Source organism: Trichechus manatus, unplaced genomic scaffold, assembly GCF_000243295.1.
Source record: "Trichechus manatus latirostris isolate Lorelei unplaced genomic scaffold, TriManLat1.0 scaffold00041, whole genome shotgun sequence".
Classification (NCBI taxonomy): domain Eukaryota; kingdom Metazoa; phylum Chordata; class Mammalia; order Sirenia; family Trichechidae; genus Trichechus; species Trichechus manatus.
The window spans coordinates 5,938,580-5,957,944 of record NW_004443977.1 but is presented as its reverse complement, the minus strand read 5'-3'; the positions used below and the strand labels follow the sequence as shown (position 1 = coordinate 5,957,944).

General features: G+C 36.0%; 1 protein-coding gene across 1 annotated transcript in view; it reads left to right on the top strand.

Moving 5' to 3' along the window:
- The window catches only part of ABCA12 (ATP binding cassette subfamily A member 12), a 181,455-nt gene that overhangs the window by 139,408 nt on the left and 22,682 nt on the right, over nt 1–19,365 (top strand). Inside the window, exons 31-39 of the mRNA XM_012555555.1 lie at nt 841–1,001; nt 2,990–3,226; nt 3,635–3,785; nt 6,276–6,528; nt 7,118–7,204; nt 8,026–8,119; nt 11,262–11,389; nt 12,978–13,065; nt 14,865–14,970. Coding sequence (XP_012411009.1) covers nt 841–1,001; nt 2,990–3,226; nt 3,635–3,785; nt 6,276–6,528; nt 7,118–7,204; nt 8,026–8,119; nt 11,262–11,389; nt 12,978–13,065; nt 14,865–14,970 — 1,305 coding nt within the window. The remainder of the gene's footprint in view (nt 1–840; nt 1,002–2,989; nt 3,227–3,634; nt 3,786–6,275; nt 6,529–7,117; nt 7,205–8,025; nt 8,120–11,261; nt 11,390–12,977; nt 13,066–14,864; nt 14,971–19,365) is intronic.

Below are 19,365 nucleotides of genomic sequence, written 5' to 3'. Positions count from 1 at the left end.
TCAAAGTCTGCCTAGAGGAGCTTAGAATCTAATTAGAGATACCAAATATACACAAGTGAAAATAAACTGAAAACAGACTAAATAAGTGCTAACAGGATGTGAAGCAAAGGAGCAATCAGAGTGGAGTGGATTAATCAGAGAGGAATATTCAAAAAGTCTTTAAAATTATTGCTTTTTTATAGTGAGGAAAGGAAAAAAAGAAGGGAGGGAGGGAGGAAAGGAGGGAAGGAGGGAAGGAGGGATGCAAGGAAGGAGGGGAGAAGGGAGGAAGGGCAATGAAGCCAAGGAAGCAAAACTCTAGCAGACTACCAGGAGTTGCCAATGTCAATACTACAAATGATGGACACTTAGCCATACAGCATAATAAATACTTATTTGCTGTCAGCTTATATATAAAACACTCCCAAAGACCTAGGGACACCCTTCTTGAGTTTCTCTTTGATCATTTTGGAAGCTCCTTCTGGTCAGTTGGTTTTCAGTTAGCTCATAAAACATGGCTCTTCTCCTTATATGTGACAGGACATGCTTTAAAAAAAAAAGTTTGTAATAATCTGTATAACACAACATTTGCCAATTCAACATTTTTCATATGTACAGTTTAGTGATATCAATTACATTAATCATGTTGTGCAACCATCACCCATAATCTTGGCCAAATTTCCCATCACCATGAACAGAAACTCAATGCTTCTTAGACAATGGCTCCCCCTTTCCCCTCTCTCCTACCCCTGGTAACCACTAATAAAACTTTGTGACAGGACACACTCTTGCTAATTGTATATATCTTTGGAACTGTATCTTCATTTTTCATACTTTGTTGTTTTTGTCTGTATTTTTAAGCCAGAACAATCATTCTGTCGACACACCACTTAGATGAGGCTGAAGTGCTGAGTGACCGCATCGCCTTCCTAGAGCAGGGTGGACTTCGGTGTTGTGGGTCACCATTCTACCTAAAGGAAGCATTTGGTGATGGGTATCACCTCACACTCACCAAAAGGAAGGTTTGTAGAAGAGAAAATACACCTCATTATGAAGTCGTAAGTTAATTTTTTATGTAAAACTGAGGTAATGTCTCCCCAAATCCATTGCTGAAATTCCTTCCTCTGCTAGATTAGTGATTCTCTAATTCAAACAAGCATCAAAACAATATGAGGGCTTGTTAAAACTCAGATTGCGGACCGCATCCCCAGAGTTTCTGATTCCCTAGGCCTAGGGTGAGGCTCCAGAATTTACAGGTCTACCAAGTTCCTAGGTGATGAGGCTGGTCTGAGGAGCCCATGTTGAGCACCTCTGTGCTAGATAAAATATCATCCACATCCTAAGGCAGAGGACCAGCCTTTGAGTCTCGTAACATTTCTATCTATAAGCCTAAAAATTAGATGTTCTGCTTTATCAAAAGCAAACAAAGAGAATATGAAATTACATATTCACTTTCTGGTACTTGGTACTCCTCAAGTGACCATGTGGAAACCAACTTGAACGTGCCGACAATGCTTTTACATCTTTTGAAGGACTAAAATGCTGAGTAAAGATCCCGTACCACCTGAAATAGCATATGATTTAACAATATGGTGTAAGATTTGTATCAGAGCTCTGAACCAGTTCGTTCTGGTTTGAATCGCTGCTGGGAATTTGCATTTCTAACAAATTCCCTGCTGATAATTTGCATTTCCACCCTGGATATACTGAATTAGGATCTACGGTTTAACAAGATCCCCAGGTGATTCTTATGTATAACTTCCTGGGAACTTGTTAGAAATGCAAATTCTCAGCAGGGGTTTGAACTGCAACAAACCAGTACCAAGCCCTGATTTATATGCTATTGAGGAGATTTTGACTACTACCAGTTACTTGATAGCTGATCAGCCTGATGTGACTTCCAAAGTATAAAAAGTGGTTCATTGTTATATTCATTAATTAATTTAAAAAATTATTTATTAGGTGTTTACTGGAGCCATGGTGGCATAGTAGTTAAGAGCTCCGCTGCTGACCAAAAGGTTGGCAGTTCAAATCCACCAGCCACTCCTTGGAAACCTCATGGGGCAGTTCTTCTTTGTCCTATAGGGTCACTATGAGTCAGAACCAACTCAAAAGCACCTAACAACAACAACAGATGTTTACTATGTCATAATATGTGCCCAAGCACTGTTCCAGGCACTGAGGATATAGCAGTGAACTGATGATATTAAAATCTCTGCCCTTATGACAGTTATATTCTGATGAGAGTTACAAACTCAAGAGATAAAATCAATAAGGAAATTATTTAGTATATTAGAAAACCAGTTGCCACGAGTTGATTCCAACTCATGGCAACGCCATCTAATGTCAAAGTTGGACTGTGCTCCATAGTGTTTTCAAGGGTTGATTTTTTTGGAAGTAGATCACCAGGCCTTTCTTTCAAGGTGCCTCTAGGTGGACTCAAACCTCCAACTTTTTGGTTAGCAGCTGAGTGTATTAATCATTTGTACCACCCAGGGGCTCCATTTTGTGTATTAACAGGTGGTCATAGCTATAGGTAGAAATAAATCAGAGGAGGGTGAATAGGAAATGCTGGGAAGTGCAGTTTTAAGTTGGATCTCAAGGAAGGCATCTCTGAGAAGGTGAGAGTTGAGCCAAGACTTGGAGTTGGTAAGGGAGTGGGCCATGTGGATAACTGGGGGCAAAGAGACAACAGTGTCAAAGGCCCTGTGCCTGGAGTGCTTTAGCAACTGATAAGAGACCAGTGTCACTAGAGTAGAGCAAGTGAGAGGGAGGATGGTAGGTGATGAGGTCAGAGAAGGGGCAAGATGGGGTGGGAGAATGGAGCTGGTAGCCCAGTGACTTGTAGATCACTGTCAGGTCCCTGCGTGGGAGAGAAAGCCACTGCAGCAGAGAGGTGCGATCAGACTTAGGTTCAGTGTGGCCTAAAGAACTCAGTAGCCTGCGATTTCGGCCCTGGCCAGTGCAGTGTACGGAGAAGCAGTTGTTTAACTTCTGTTTTTATCTCTAGTGTCCAAATCTAAAGGTGAATGCAGTATGTGACACGATGGCTGTGACATCAATGATCCAATCACACCTTCCTGAAGCCTATCTCAAGGAGGATATTGGGGGAGAGCTTGTTTATGTGCTTCCTCCATTTAGCACCAAAGTCTCAGGAGCCTATCTATCGCTCCTAAGAGCGCTGGACAATGGCATGAGTGACCTCAACATCGGGTGCTATGGCATTTCAGACACCACCGTGGAAGAGGTATGCCTGGACATTTCTCTTTTTTAAAAAAACTTATATAATTTTCTGTTGCCTTAAAAAAAAAAAAAAAACTATGTATACTTTTAAAAGTATATTTTTTAAAGAAATATTTCACAAATCAGAAAGTCTTAAAATTCTCTCAATGCCATTTTTATGTAAGATTGACTTCTGAGAATGAGCATGTTGCTTCAATTAGAGAAGACTTTTTTTTACATACAAAAATATTCACTGAAAGTCAGATGGGAAATAAATAAATAATATTTATTAATTGTATTTAATTATATGTATATATATAGATTTACATTTATCCAATAAAAGTACTAAAAATTCCAAATCAAAATTGAGCTGAGAAATTGGAAAAGGCTTATGCTTTTTATGTGAATGAAGTAACCTGGCTTCTCTTTCTAGGTCTTTCTGAACTTGACTAAAGAGTCACAGAAAGATAGTGATATGAGTCTTGAGCACTTACCACAAAAGGAGATTGGAAATTCCAGTACCAGTGGCATCTCAACTCCGGACGATTTATCTGTGAGCAGCAGCAATTTCACAGACAGAGATGGTATAAATTTAATATGGATATTTTGCTCAATTCCAATAAATGTTATCAATGTGAAAATCTCAGGACAGATTTTTATATTTTTAATTCAACTTTAGATGTTCTTTCTAAATTCAGAAGGACTAAGGAAATGTAAACCAACCAAGCAGTTGCTGTCAAGTTGATTCTGATCCATGGCAATCCCGTGTGTACTACACAAATATTCATTAAGTCGAATCGAATTCTCTTTTTCAAAAATCCTTAGAAGAACGTGGAAGGACTTCCTTGATAGGATGGTGATGAGTGTTCTTTCTACTCACCAGAAATTGTATTCAAGATGTAACTTACTAGAGTTTTACATTCGGGAACACATTAAAATGCTTCTTACAACCCATGTTACCTTTGAAGGTAGTTCACTCCCTGTTATTAGACTTGCTCAAGTGGAGGCAAGGGTCACAAAAAAGTAAAAAATGTCTAATTGGAAGAATGTCTAACCTCCTCCCATTCTGGACTATTCAGGTGCTGACAAAATGCTTAAAACAGAGGAGGGTATCTGCATGGAAGAAGTTGCTCTTGATGGCTAGAAACTTATGATAATAGTTTTTCCTTCTTTCCTTCCAATTCTTCACACAAGAAGTGTTTGAAAAATCATATTTTTTATACAAACTTGAGGGTTTCAAAAGGTCTACTTTTTGAAATTGCAAATAACTTATATTGTCTCGTCTTTCTGACAGCTAATTTATATCTTTGGAAACACTATTTACTTAAAGAAGCATATTTACAAAATGATATATAAATTATGGAGTAGTCATGTCTACAGTATGCTTAAATTGGGAAATAATCTCCAGAAACAGAATTTTTCATTAGACATTTGCCTGGGTCTAAAACTCAAAAAAAAGATAATCTCTGCCATGTTCCTCATTTGTAATCTTTTGGGGAATATAGTTGTAGAGTTCATGGACTCAAGGACTTTGATTAGAATGGGGTCATCTGCCTCAGGAAGTAAATGTTATTTATTTGCCTCTGCATTTGTCTCATAGTTTGAAACTATTATTAAGTCAAAATGTTCCCCTCATTGACATTATCTTTTAGAAAGCACATTTACTCCATTTGATACACCTGTAAGTCATCCACATGTAATTTCTCAAGAAACAGAAAAGCATACTAATTAACTTAAAATACTCAGTTCCTTGTCCAATTCCCCTTTACAGAGATATGAGTTCACATTTAAACTTGTTCACTCTGTTTAATTAGAATTCATTTTAAATTAAGCAGCTTTGTATTTTTCTTATCAACTAAATGAAGATCATGATTTTTGTGCTGCATAATTTGTGATGGAGAATTAAAAATATACGCAGAGTTGACGAATACTGTCATCTTATTACTTGCAAAGTGCTTGGCAGCAGGCCTAAGAAGAGAATGTTATATTTGAACCTATTTTTACAGGGGACTGTTGAAATTATTATTAATAAGAGTTCTATTGAGGAGGCAACCGTTTATGGCCTCGAAAGCTGCTCTTACTGTCAGAAGTCATGAAATTTTTCTCAGCACTTGAAGAGCTTTTCAAAGTGGGGAGAGAGCAGACATTTTTTCCAATGACTTCTTTTTTATGGCCCTAGTAGTAAAGGTAGGAGTCCCTTGGTGGCACAAATGGTTAAGCGCTCAACTACCGACCAAAAAGTTGATAATTCAAACCTACCCAGAGGCACCTCAGAAGAAAGTCCTGGTGATCTGTTTCTGAAAGGTCACCGTCTTTGAAACGCTATGGAGTGCAGTTCTACTCTGCAACATATGAGGTTGCCATGAATCGGAATCGACTTAACAGCAACTGATAATAGAAAAGCTGGCATTTTGAAACACTGTTTAATCATCTTACATTTCTGAAGAGAATGTAATAAATGTTTGAGCTAGAATTTTACCTTGGAGGAGAGGTTATTTTCCTTTCCCTTATGAAGGAAAAATTCGCTGGACCTCATGTTAGAATCAGAACCAAATAAATATACAATCACTGAGTTAGTCACAATCGGAACTAGTTCTTAGACCAGACTGGTGTTTTAGTTTCTATTTATTTGAATTCTTACTCTTGATAGAAGTTATCTCTTGACTATTATAGTAATATAATTAGTAACTAGTAATACATACTGAGCCTGTATTGAGTCTTTGGAGTTTAGGGACAATATTCATTTATAAAATTTTAGATAGCTGACTTTTAAATGTCAAATTACTATGTAAATGACTAATAATATCTCTCCAATTGTGCTTTACAATTTTCAAAGCACTTTTACATAAATCTCTATGAGATGTGTATTTTGGCCCTTAATTTTCGCAGTGGAGAAACTGAGGCTCGGGCCCAAGGCTGATAAGTGAGGAGCTGAACCTCAAATCCAAATCTTCAAAATATAAGCTTTCCCTACCACACCACGTATACTGTCCATCCATAGTTTTTGAAGTTACTTTATTCCTTGATTTACCAAAATTTTTCAGACCCATATTGAGTCTCTTTTTCTTAAACAGACAAAATCCTGGTGAGAGGAGAGAGACTGGATGGGTTTGGACTGTTACTGAAGAAGGTAACAGCTATACTCATCAAGAGGTTCCACCACACCCGCAGGAACTGGAAAGGCGTCATCGCTCAGATTATCCTCCCCATCGTCTTTGTAACCACTGCCATGGGCCTTGGCACACTGAGAGAGTCCAGCAACAGTTACCCAGAGATCCAGCTCTCCCCATCTTTGTATGGCACCACTGAACAGACATCCTTTTATGCGTATGTTTCTTTCCTTTCCTTTATTAAAATGGCATTTCCCAAGCGCTCCCAGAGGCGTTCTTGTGTCTAACTGAATGTGAAGAGTAAAGAATTTAGGAGCCGTAATATCTGATTCTGAGAAAGGAATGGGCAGTTTGATTTATGGCAACATGCCATTTTTATCACCACCAAATAGCTTTTTAAGAGTTTTTGGTGCTCTAAAAATAATGTTTTAATAAATATTTATTTTTAATGACTAGACTTTAATCATGCTAGGCCTTAACTTTCCAATCTGTTGTAATATAGAGCACATAGCTTTTTGTCCATCCCGTAATTATTGTATAGTCATGTCGGAATTCTGTATAATATAATTTTACATGCACAGTAGGTGAACACTTAATGCATGTGACAATTAGAATAACAAGGCAGCCGAATAGAGGTATAGACATATTTTCCTCTGATTTTTTTTTTTCCGAGACGGTCTTTCTTAGATTTTTAAGAAAACAGTTCTATAGACAGCATGTTTCATTTCTTCAAATATTTGTGAGCATGAGTTTAATATGGGAGACTGGTAGAAGAATCATGAATTTCTCTCTTTTTTATGTTGCAGGAATTTTAACACAACGACCAATCCACTGGTCTCAGCAATGTGGGCCTTCCCTGGCATTGACAACACATGTCTGAACACCAATGATCCGTAAGTGGTTCTTGTTCCTTTTCTTTCCTTTTCAGCATCTTAGTTTGGGTATGAGCATGTCTGTGTGTGTGTGTGTCTGTGTGTCTGTGTGTCTGTGTGTCTGTGTGTACCTGGAGAAGGGCAGTACTGTAACAGAAATATGTGTTGAATAGATTTTTCCGTATCTCCTTTAATCCATTCCGTGGCTATGCTATCCTGTACTAATAAAGTAATAAACAGTAGGTGCTTTATAATTTGTACAGCTCTTTTGTATGCATATTTTCGTTTAACAATCACAGTAACCCTTTGCATTATTCATCCCATTTTACAGATAAAGAAATTTAGGCTCACAGGGACTAAGCTACTTGTCTAAAGAAATCTAGATAGTAAGCTGTATAGAGAAAGCCGAGACTCAAGTCTTCTGACTCTAAATCCCAAGATTTTACACTTCAAGGTGATGCTTATTCAAACTACCAAGATAGTACGTAGCTTATGTAACCCTGACATTGGTGCATTATTATGTTAAAGTATTGCCTTCTCATCAGAGGTGAGGATGAAAAGAACAAAGAGAATAAGAGGACAGAAAGTCCTGTCCTGTCACATTAAGATAATTCAATGAGCTTTGGTCTTAACACCATTTAATCAGTAAGTGCTCTCCCTCAATCACCCATGGCAAAATGTTAAATTATTTGAAAACAGTAGTGCAATGTGTAGTCCAGTAATGAAAAATCAGTAAAATCATAGCTAGGACTGCATACTTGAATTTAATAACAAGTACTTGCTTGTATACTCATACATAAACATGAGAACACACACCTCATTTCAATACTATTTATTTGCAGAAGATGTTTAAAGGAAGGCACTCTTGGAAAATGGAACACCAGTGGAGAACCTAGCACTATTTTTAGTGTCTGCACCTGCTCAAAAAATGTCCAGGTAAGATGGAATTAAGTTCCAGGGAATAGAAAAAAAGGAGGAATAAACATTGAAACCTGAAAGATCTACCTAGGTTACCAAAGAGTCAGTACAATTATACTTTATGGAAGCTCATAGCTCGGAGGTGAAGACTTGGGCAGCTCAAAAATATTGACTTTGAACTTCAGGTCACTGTTTTAAATCCATCTAATGCCAAATTTCCAAAAGTTGGTATTCTACCTTCATGGAAACCAACTGAAAATGAATTTTTGGTCTCAGTTCAGTTCTAACTAGAAAGCTACATATTTTGTACAACAAAATGCCACCATAACTGTCATACATGAAAATACAGTGTAGCTGCCACAGTAGTGGTCAGCTGGGAAGGCAGGAATGTGTAAGTCTAGAACAGACTTCATAAGTCTAAGCTACAACTCCAGGCTTCAAGAAAAGTCCATTTCCTGAAAGAATTATAAAAAATTATCCAGCCATCACTTACTTTGTATTCTGCAGATACACACCTTGGTTTTCTAGGCCTATTAATTCACCAGACTTATAAGAGAACCAAATTCACAAAGCAAATTAAAGATTGTTGAAGAAAAGAAGTCACTATTAGTTTCTGAGAGTCATGATGTTGTCAACTTTACTTTTTAATAGAGGAAGAATCTAACGATATTTTCTTCAAAGTAGCATATGATTGTACCCTGATCTGTCTTGGTTCAGTATTTCGGAATGAAAATATTTTCAGTAAATGCAACCCATTTTCATGTTCTCTTGCAAGATGATTACTCACAATAAGAGCTGGGATCCAATAAGGTCTTACCAGTATCCAAAGAGGTTTCTAACCCTTCATCTAATTTAGCTAATTTCAAAATTTTTCATATATTTGTTGACATCAGAGTAAAAATCAATTTACTTGATATCTAAAATAGGAATCTGGATAATTTTTATTATTAAAAAAATCAGTAGATTTGTTCATTTTCAACTTATTTTGTCATTTAATATCTACAGATCTATGTATTTCCAGATCTATAATAATAAAGAAACCACTCTGAGTAACTTATGCTCTGTATATTAGACATAAGCTATGAATAAAGTAGCTAAGTCTCAGTTTTTCGAGAGAAAAAGAAATCATACTGCACGAACATCAAAAGACACCAGTAAGAACGAGCGTGTAAAGGAAACCTATAGAGTGGAAGTGATATTCGCAATACACAACAAAGGACCATATCCAGATTATATAACCAGACTATATATAAAGAGCTCTGGAAATCAATAAGACAAATATAGATAACCCAATTTAAAAAATGGGCAAAATACTTGAAGAGATAGTTCACAAAGAGCGTATCCAAATGGCCAATAAATATGAAATGACAGTCATGAGGAAAACACAAATTAAAACCACAATGCAAGACTATTCCACACTCACTAGAATGGCTAAAAGGAATAAAAAGGAAAATTCCAAGTGTTGACAAAGATGTGGAGCAACCAGAAGTCTCATACTTATGGGAAAGTAAATTAGTGCAAACAGTTTTTAAAACTGTTTGAAAATATCTGCTAATGCTGAGGATATATATACCCTATGGGACCAGCAATTCCACTCCTATTAAACACCCATCAGAAGTGAGAATATATTCACCAAGAAACATATACTAGTATATTTATAGCAACACTATTTATCATAGCCAAAAACTAAAATTACCCAAATGCCCACTAACAGTAGAACGGATAAATCAAATGGAATATATTCCAACAATGGAATACTATACAGCAAAATAAGAATGATGATTGATCTACAACTACACACGTCATATGGAAGTTTTCACCAACATAATTGTGAGTGAAAAAAAAGACAGACGAGAGTACATATTATATGATTCTATTTATATAATACAAAAGCAGGCAAAACTAATCCGTGCTGGTTACTTTAGGGGGCGTACTGACAGGAAGGGAACATGATGAGGGGACTTTCAGGGTACTAGTATTTTGTTTCCTGACCCAGTTGCTGTTTACATGGGGTGTGTTCAGTTTGTCAGAATTCATCAAGCAGTGTACTTATAATATGTACACTCTTCTGTATCTATAATAATTTAATAAAAAGTTAAAGCTAAAGTAATTGCACTGCATACATAGGGGTATCTTCATTTAATTATGATATTTGTGGAACCAGTGGCATTCTATAATGTGATCTTCAAGTTGATAGAACTACAGGGACGTAAGGCAAAACCCAGCATTCATTTTTTAGAGCAACTTGCGATTTTATGCTCTTGGGACACGTGCGGTGCTAACCTCAGGCTCTGGAATATAGTGCGAAGAGCTAGGAGGAAGAACAGGGAAAGCGCTAGACTTTTCCCAAACAAAATGTCCTGGCAGTGAAGCATGAGAAGCTACACTGAAAAGCAAGTGGTCAGGAAGTGCAGAAAGATATGAGCATAAAAATAGGTGGTTAAAACTAAGCTTTGAGTTTACTTAATAGTAATGTACCGATGTACTTGATTTTGACAGATGCACAATGATAAAGTAAGATGTTATCAACAGGAGAAATTGTGTGAGGGTATACAGGAACTGTCTGTACTATCTTTGCAATTTTTCTGTAAATATAAAATTTTCCAAAATAAAAAAGTTTACATATACATATATACATATGTTTGTGTGTGTGTATATATGTGTAATATATAAATGAAGCACTGTCGCCTAAGTTTTGTACCTGAGACTAAAGAAACGTAAACTTTTTATCCACTGCTGTCAGTCCCTGAAAAGTTTGCCTGTTGAACTTATCTTTTCAGTTTAGAGACAAACATATTTTCCTTCCCTCTGAATTATTGAGGGAATTTTGAATCATTTTATTGTTTAATGTTATTCTCCAAACATATTAAATTTTGTCAGCACAGTGAAAGAAAGGTCGAACATTAGTTAACCTGTGTTCTTTTGCAGCCTGTAATCAAACCCTGAACACATGTCTACGCTCACATTAGTAATAGTTATTTGTTTTAATTTCTTGGCAAAATGACTTCTTTTTCAGAGCTGTTTCGCGTTTGGAAGGCAGTCACATCCCACTTCAGCAATTGCAGTAATAGACAATCATGGCTCTGAAACTTGACTATTTGACTCTTTGGTTTGCACAGCTTTAGCCAGAAATAACTTAATTTTTTACTTTATTTTTCAGAAATGTCCTGAATCTAACTATTTCCCACCTCACAGAAGAACTTATACTTCCCAAATAATTTATGACCTCAGTGGACACCCTGTCGAAAATTATCTTATCTCAACTGCCAATGAGTTTACCCAAAAAAGGTATTCTATGTATAATTTATTTAATTTAGCGTATCCTGCTTTCTAATTCCAATTGCCTTCTGAACTTGAGACAATAGAGACAATAGATGCACATTTCGATTGATTATTTACATAGTTAAATTCTCAGTTTAATTTAAACAGCTTCATGTATTGAAATTTTAGTAATGATTCTAGTTTAAGATTCGTTTGAGCAAATCGAAAAAGCATTTGGTTTTTGTGTGTTTTTTTTTAAGTCTCAAAAATATATTGTTAAATTTGCACATATTATTTTCTTAAAGCAAAAGGCAAGTTATTGAGTGGATTATACCAACTCAGATAGTTTTAAGCCATGGCTTTTGATGACAATCAGCCTTAGTTCTGATATGAATGACTTAGAAGTATGATATCTGCATGTGTACAAAATATGTTCACGTGTTAGCAAAGCCACAGGCTTATACCTAAGCTGCTTAATTATTTACCATGGATATAAAGCTGATCAGCTTGCAGTAGCTACAATTTTCTCCTTCCCTCTATCTCTTTCCTCCTTCCTTTTTCAATATACATAAAAGATTAATGTTCACTGTAAATAATTAGAAACTACACAGAAGCAAAAAATAAGAAAGAATAGTCCCTCTACACCCAGATATAATCACTGCTGGTGTTTCGGTGTACATGCTTCTAGAAATTTTCTAGTCACAGATATACACATAACTATTTTCAATAAAATCAGGTTTATTATGCAAATGGCTTGAAAACCTGCTTTTTTTTTTTTTACGTGCACACTATACTATGGTGTTCTTTGCATGTCAAAAGTATAGCTCTGTAGCATCACATTTAGGATGATAGAGAAAAGAAGATTATTCTAGTGTGACTGTATCATTAGTTCTTTAACTTGACCCTAATTGGTGAACATTTAAACTAACCTATATCAACAATTCTTATTATTAAGGAGCCCTGGTGGTACAACAGTTAAGTGCTTGGCTACTAGCCGAGAGGTTGGCAGTTCAAATCCACTCAGCCGCTCCACATACAACAATATTCTTATTATTACTATTTCAACGTCTTTAAAATCAGTTTTATATTTTTAGCATACCGTGAACTGATAAGTAGTTAAATAGATTCAACTGCAGACATCCAGAAAGAGAAAAGATATGGCACTAGGGGACAAGCTAGAGCAAACAGTTTGGGGAATAGAAGAAATGGAGCTATTTGAAAAGGATAAGAGTTGATGTTATATTGTTTTAATATTAATTTAAAAAAACGAAGCTTACTGAAGCACTAAAATCTTAAGATTTTTAATATGGTACATGTATCAGTCAAGATGGAGGGAATTATTAAATTATATGTCACTCATTTTCAGAATGATCACTCCACATTTGCAATTATTTAGAAGGACGTTTTACCTCTAATTATACTGTACACTTTAGACTAAAATATGATGAAGGGAATCAATAAAAATATAAAATATTGTCAGGCTGTATTTATTTTATACGATAAATGTGTTCCTAATGGAAAGGAAAAAAGATTGAGTTCCTAGTTAAGTACTTTAGAATCTATTTATGAAATTTTTCTCCATTAAAACTAATATAAATTTTATATTTCCATGTAGATATGGAGGTTGGAGTTTTGGGCTGCCTTTGAGTAATGACCTTCGTTTTGACATAACAGGAGTTCCTGTCAATAGAACACTTGCCAAGGTAACTTAGGATCTTTCTTCCAGGATGTTATATAAATGAGAATGTGAAATTGATAGGTTCAAGCATTTTCTTGATATAAAAACAAAACGTGAGTACAATCAGTGTGAAAAGAAGTTTGGCATTTTTCAATAAGTGGAAGATATGTATACCCCACAGCACAGTGTTCCAGTCCTGCATATATACCCCAGGGAAATGTGCACATGTGGTGCCAGGATACATGTACAAAAGTGTTCGCATATTATTTCTCGTAATAGACAAAAGCACAATTCCAAATGCCCATATACGGTAGAATAAATAAATAAATTGTTGCTTATTTATTCAATGGAACTTTCAGCAATAGAAATGGATGGACTCAGCTCTGTACAGCAAACAGGCTAAATCTGCCAGACCATTATTAATTAGCAAAAGAAAAGACAAAAAAGACTGCATAAAGTATGATTGCATTTATGATAAACTTCAGAAGTAGACAAAACTCCACCATATCCTTTAGAGTGGAGGGAGGAGATTGTGATTTGGAAGGACCCAGAGGTTCTGTGAGGACATATTCTGGGTGTTGGCAATATTTTATTTCTCAACCTGGCTGATGGTTAAATGTATGTGCTCTCTTGATAATTTTTTCAAAACTCTGCATTTATGTTGTATGCATTTTTCTTCATGTATGTGTCATAATTTTTTAGGGAATAAAAAGATGTATTTAATCTTGATATTTAAAGAACATGGCAACTCCACTGCATTTGATGGAGATAAATAACCCCTTTGGCTATTTTTCCTCTAGAACTTACCTAGGCTTTGAAACAAGCTAAAGTCACAGAACCAGACATATATGATTAACCATTTGATCATGGTAGTCTTAGGAATTTTAAATTGGTCTTCACATATTTTTCATCTGATAGTAAGGGACATATACATAGGTAGGGAGGAAGTAGGGAAGCTAATATTTGTTGAGTGGCTGTTATATGCCAAGCACTAGGATCACCTTATACACAAACTACCTAATTTCATTCTACAACATCCCTATGAGATAGATATTGGGTCTATTTTAGCTGATTTTTACAAGGTCATATAGAAAGTAAATAGTGCTAAGGATTTGAATGTTCTCTTTTTGCTTACCTCCTCCCCCCTCCACACACAGAGTAAATATTCTTTATAAACAAGGGTGTTTCTAATATAAAATAATTTCTCTCTAAATCAAATTTGTAGTTTAGAATTATCAACTAGGTTTCTTGAAATGAGACAGATAATTATTTTAAATACTTCTGTTTTTGATGTAGAAGATAAAGTAATTTGCTTCTTTGAAGTAAATAACTAGGAATAGAAAGTTGGTGGGGGAATTTCAAGGTTGTTAATCTTGATCCTAGAATACAATGCTTTACTTATGTGTTTTACTTCTTTCTATAGTCTGCTGTATATACCATTTGTTTTTCTTATTATTATTGAGCTCCAGAAGACCTTAGTTTTAGACCCAGAATCACCATGGACCAAACACAGAAACTGAGAAGATGGTTTTGCTAGTTTACCCCAGGCTTTGCCTATGGAGAAGAACCAGAATAACTAATAACTTAGTGCTTGCTATCACGTGGAACAGCTGTGTTTCCAATCTCTGCCCATCTCTAAGTTGGAAACTTAGAGACTCGTGCTCAACACTGTTGGGGGTGGTTCATAATCTTCTAAAATGAAATAGGTTACTGAGAAATAGGTACTTTTTTTTTTAAGTATAAGTTCTATAGGCTGTCAGAAGTAAAGGCAGCCTAATGTATTTGAACCCAATACTGATCTTGCCTTCTCTTGGAATTTGACAGGTATGGTATGATCCAGAAGGCTATCACTCCCTTCCAGCTTACCTCAACAGCCTGAACAATTTCCTCCTGAGAGTTAACATGTCAAAATATGATGCTGCTAGACATGGTAAAGTTACTTACACAGAAGCTTCTTATATTACAACTTTTCTACTCCCTGTAAAGAAATGCACATTAGATCATGTTTCCTTGCCAATGGCATGTATTTTATGGCTTCTAAATCACAGATCTTTAGAAAGAGTATAGAAGTAGTAATGACTGCCAGATGGAACATTCTGGATAATACCCTTAACTTCAGGTTAATTTAGTGTCCTTATTTATTAAGTTAGGGTAATAATACTGACTTTGTGTTCATGTCGGCACTCAATCCTAGTAGTTATACCTCATAGGAAAATATTTTGTAACTATTTATTTGCATACAAGCTAACGAAATTTAAAAGATAGTTCATGTTAATAAATGTTCACAAATCTAAACATGAAGACAAAACTTTTAAACTAAAAAGTTCTACACCTGACCAAAAAATTACCACTTATTGAGCACTTACCATATGACACATGCTTTATATGAATTATTGTTAATCCTTATAGCACCCTCTTAGGATGAGTATTATTGTTCCCTACTATTATTTCTCTAAGATTCAGAAGTGAGATTTGAACTCAGGTCTGTCTGACTCCAGTCTGCTGTTTTTTTAAATACTCCATATGGCTTCTCTGGACTTAGCCAGGTCTGCATAGGTTGAGTTTCCTAAGAGGCTTCCACATAGTTTATAAAATAGCATTTGAAATTTGAAAGCGACTGATTCTTTTTTTTCTAATTCAATTACTGTTCATCGAGCATTTCATCCTGAGGCTCGCTCAAATCATTTTCCCATACTGATCCTTAAAATAATATTAACAATAAAGATGGAGGAAAAGTAAGGGTAACACTGTTACTGGCCAACACTGAGTGTCTAGCCTAGTGAACAGAACTCATACAAGGGAAAAAGGTAAAATGTATCTTTTAGAAATGTCCATGTCTGCTTTTCTTTCGTCCTTACTGTTGGGCATAATAGTGTGTGCCAGGTGGAGTGGTGATTGTAGACATAAACTGTAGAGACAAATACTCATTCTAGCAACAGAATCTTTAGGGGTCTTCTTTTCAGAGAAAGCAGTATTTTTCCCAACTGCTTTGGCATTTTCTTAGCGGAAGGAACCATGGAGACAATAACAAGACGGATAATCCTTAGATATGGAGCATCAATAAAGGGCACAGTCAAAAGTAGTAAATTAAACAATGACTAACACCAGGTGGGTCTGGTGTAACCTGGTTTGAAATATGATTGGACACTTGACTTTCAGCAGGATGTCTTATTCCGAGCAAAGAGGCTATCTGTTGCTGTGACACATGATGGAAGTATAGGAACTGCAGAAATGACTAGGGAAAATGTAGCAAAGTTGTGCTGTTGAGAATAAGAGATTGATGCCGCTTTTGAGGGAGGTCAGCTTTTTGAAACCTGTATTCAGTTGTCCTTTATTCTTAGTGTTCTTTACCTAGACCAAGGCAATCAGAATCACTCCAGACTCCAGCAGGTTTGTTGTGGCTCCTACCACTGAATTTTTAAGTTACAGAGTATAAGGGATTAAGAATTCTAGAACATAAACTGTGTCTTGACCCTAAAAGGAAATTTATTTTTGTAATTTAAAAACAAGTCTTAGCTTGAGCTATACAGTGATTATTAGTAGTATGACTTCTATTCTTTATTAACTTTTCTTATATTGACTTAAGATAGTGGTAGCTTTCTGAAGCAGTTTGATTTCTTTCTAAGAAGAAATCTGTGTCATCCTGAACTACTTCAGTTGTTTCCTAATGCATGTATGGGGTCCACCATGGTCAAATTACTTATCTTTAAAAATCAATCCAATTTCACTACAATAAAAATTAAAAAAAAAATCAATTATTCTCCTGCCACCTCGCCCATACACTATTTCTTTTAAGGCATCTTTGTTAGAGTCTGCATGAATTGGGATTTTGCTTTAGCTGTAAAATTGATTTTCTTTGAATTCTAACATGCTAATAAAAATCTTTTAATCAGCTTTCCTTTGCAGTGTCAATATCCGTTATATTCATATGGTTCCCTCTAGTGGTTAATTTAACATGAAAATTCTCCTTTTGCTTCCCAAATAGCTGGCTTGTTTTCCCTAACAAATGTTACACATTTAGGCTCTTTCTATTTAAATGTTTATATGTTTTAAAACATTGACAAGTTGCCCCCTCCACCCCAGTGTTTATTCTTACCTTTTGTTGCATTGGTAGCCATGGTCAGTGCAGTAGGAAGCATCTCATTTTAGATTTACAACTGTAGAGACAACAGAAAATGTCTTATTTCTAATTTATATTGTATGCAGAAGAAATTTTAAGATTCTAATCAATTTAATAAACATTATTTGACCAATCGCTCTACTCGAGACATTATGGTGGATGTTGTAGAAACCACGGAGAGGATTACGATAGAGATCCCTCACCCTGACACTGTCCCTTGATCTTTCAGCTAAAGATATGTATGAAAACAACTAGATAATTATCATGGTTCAGCAGCGTTTTACATAGAAGAGTAAAAGGTATTTGCAAAGATTCCTCTGGTGAAATAGAGTATTTCTTGATTCTGAAATACAAAGGGGAAGTAAAAGAAATGTTTTCCCCTGTCTATATTATAATTCAGCGACAGGGTTTAAGTAGGGCCCCAAGGAAAATTGACTCTCAGCAAAAAGAAAGCCCACTAATCCACATACAAAACAAAATCACATCCCCCAATGATGTGATTAAAATTATAGGTCAAATTGGTTATTGTGATTGTTATTAGTTTATTTTGAGTTGACTAGATATTTTTTCTTAAACATGCAACAATTACAGAATTCAACTTCAATATATATCACATTCTACTTAATAAATATTATAAATTTAATAGGATGAATATAACTTTAGGGTAATCTATAATATTTGGATGTTCTGAAATATGGGTGCATGCTATATAAACAGCAAGTGAGAAAGTTTTCCCTCAGCTTATGACTCTACATGAATAAGTATTTAAGGGACATCTTCATTTCCATAACATTTTCCAAAGTTATTCAGATGGTGAAGACTTTTCCGTCACCCTGTGGTCACCTTGGGAAATGTTGTCAATATTTTGACTCTGTGTAACCAAAGTCTTCTTAGGGATGGGAGAAAAAGCGTAATCAACTCTGGGAGATCCCAATGGTTTGGGACTGTATTGGCACTAAGTGACTACTTTTCTGGAGCCAGCCAGTATCTCTGAATCCTCCTGGACTTTTATGCCTCAATGAAAATCCTTTGAGGGTGGCTGAAGCTCCCGTGCAGTAGTGTGATAGGGCTCTAGAACAATAGACATCTTAGAAGAGGTAAAGGAGAAGGAGGGATCCTCCCAGGCTACAATATTTCCCCACTGTGGACAATGACACAGAAAGGACAAATGGGGGTGGCAACTGTCTGTTTACCAGTACCAATACCAGTTGCCATCAAGTTGATCCCAACTCATGAAGACCCTTTGTATATCAGAGTAGAACTGTGTGCCATAGGGGTTTTAATGGCTAATTTCTCAGAAGTAGATTGCCAGGACTTTCTTCTGAGGTACCTCTCGATGAACTCTTACCTCCAACTTTTTAGTTAGCAGTCAAGTGTGTTAACCATTTGCACAACCCAGGGATTCCAGTGTCTGTTGAGGAGACCCTTAAATAATTAGTTCCCCTTTGAGTTGTTTATTTAAAGTGTTAAAAAGCAAAGATGTCACTTTGAGGACTAAGCCATGGTATTTTCAATGCCTCATATGCATACAAAAGCTGAAAAAGAAATAATGCCTTTGAATTATGGTGTTGGTGAAGAACAGTGAATATACAACGGACTGCCAGAAGAACAAACAAATCTGTCTTGGAAGAAGTACAACCAGAATGCTCCTTAGAAGGAAGGCTGGAGACTTCTTCTCACATACTTTGGACATGTTATCAGGAGGAACCAGTCCCTGGAGAAGGGCATCATGCTTGGTAAAGTAGAGGGTCAGCGAAAAAGAGGAAGACCATCGACGAGACGGATTGACACAGTGGCTGCAACAATGGGCTCAAACATAGCAACAATTGTGCGGATGGCGCAGGACCAGGCAGTGTTTCATTCTGTTGTACGTAGTGTCTCTATGAGTTGGAACCGACTCGACAGCGCCTAACAACAATACATTTCTAAGGCGCTACTGAAACACAAACATATAATGACCAGATAGAGAGAAGAAATTGGAAAGCAATTATACTTAAATGTAATTGAGAGGGGAAACGCTATGTAAGAAGTGTGCATTGTTGCCCTCTCCAAAGATTCCACACACAATGTGGAAAATGTGTTTTCGTTTTTTGTGAGTACTAGTTTTTATGGAGTTGATGGGAATTAGGAAAAAGATTAGTTTGGACTTTATTCATGCTTTAAAAGATTATTCCAAATTAGAATTTTTTAGATCATAGCCCAAGA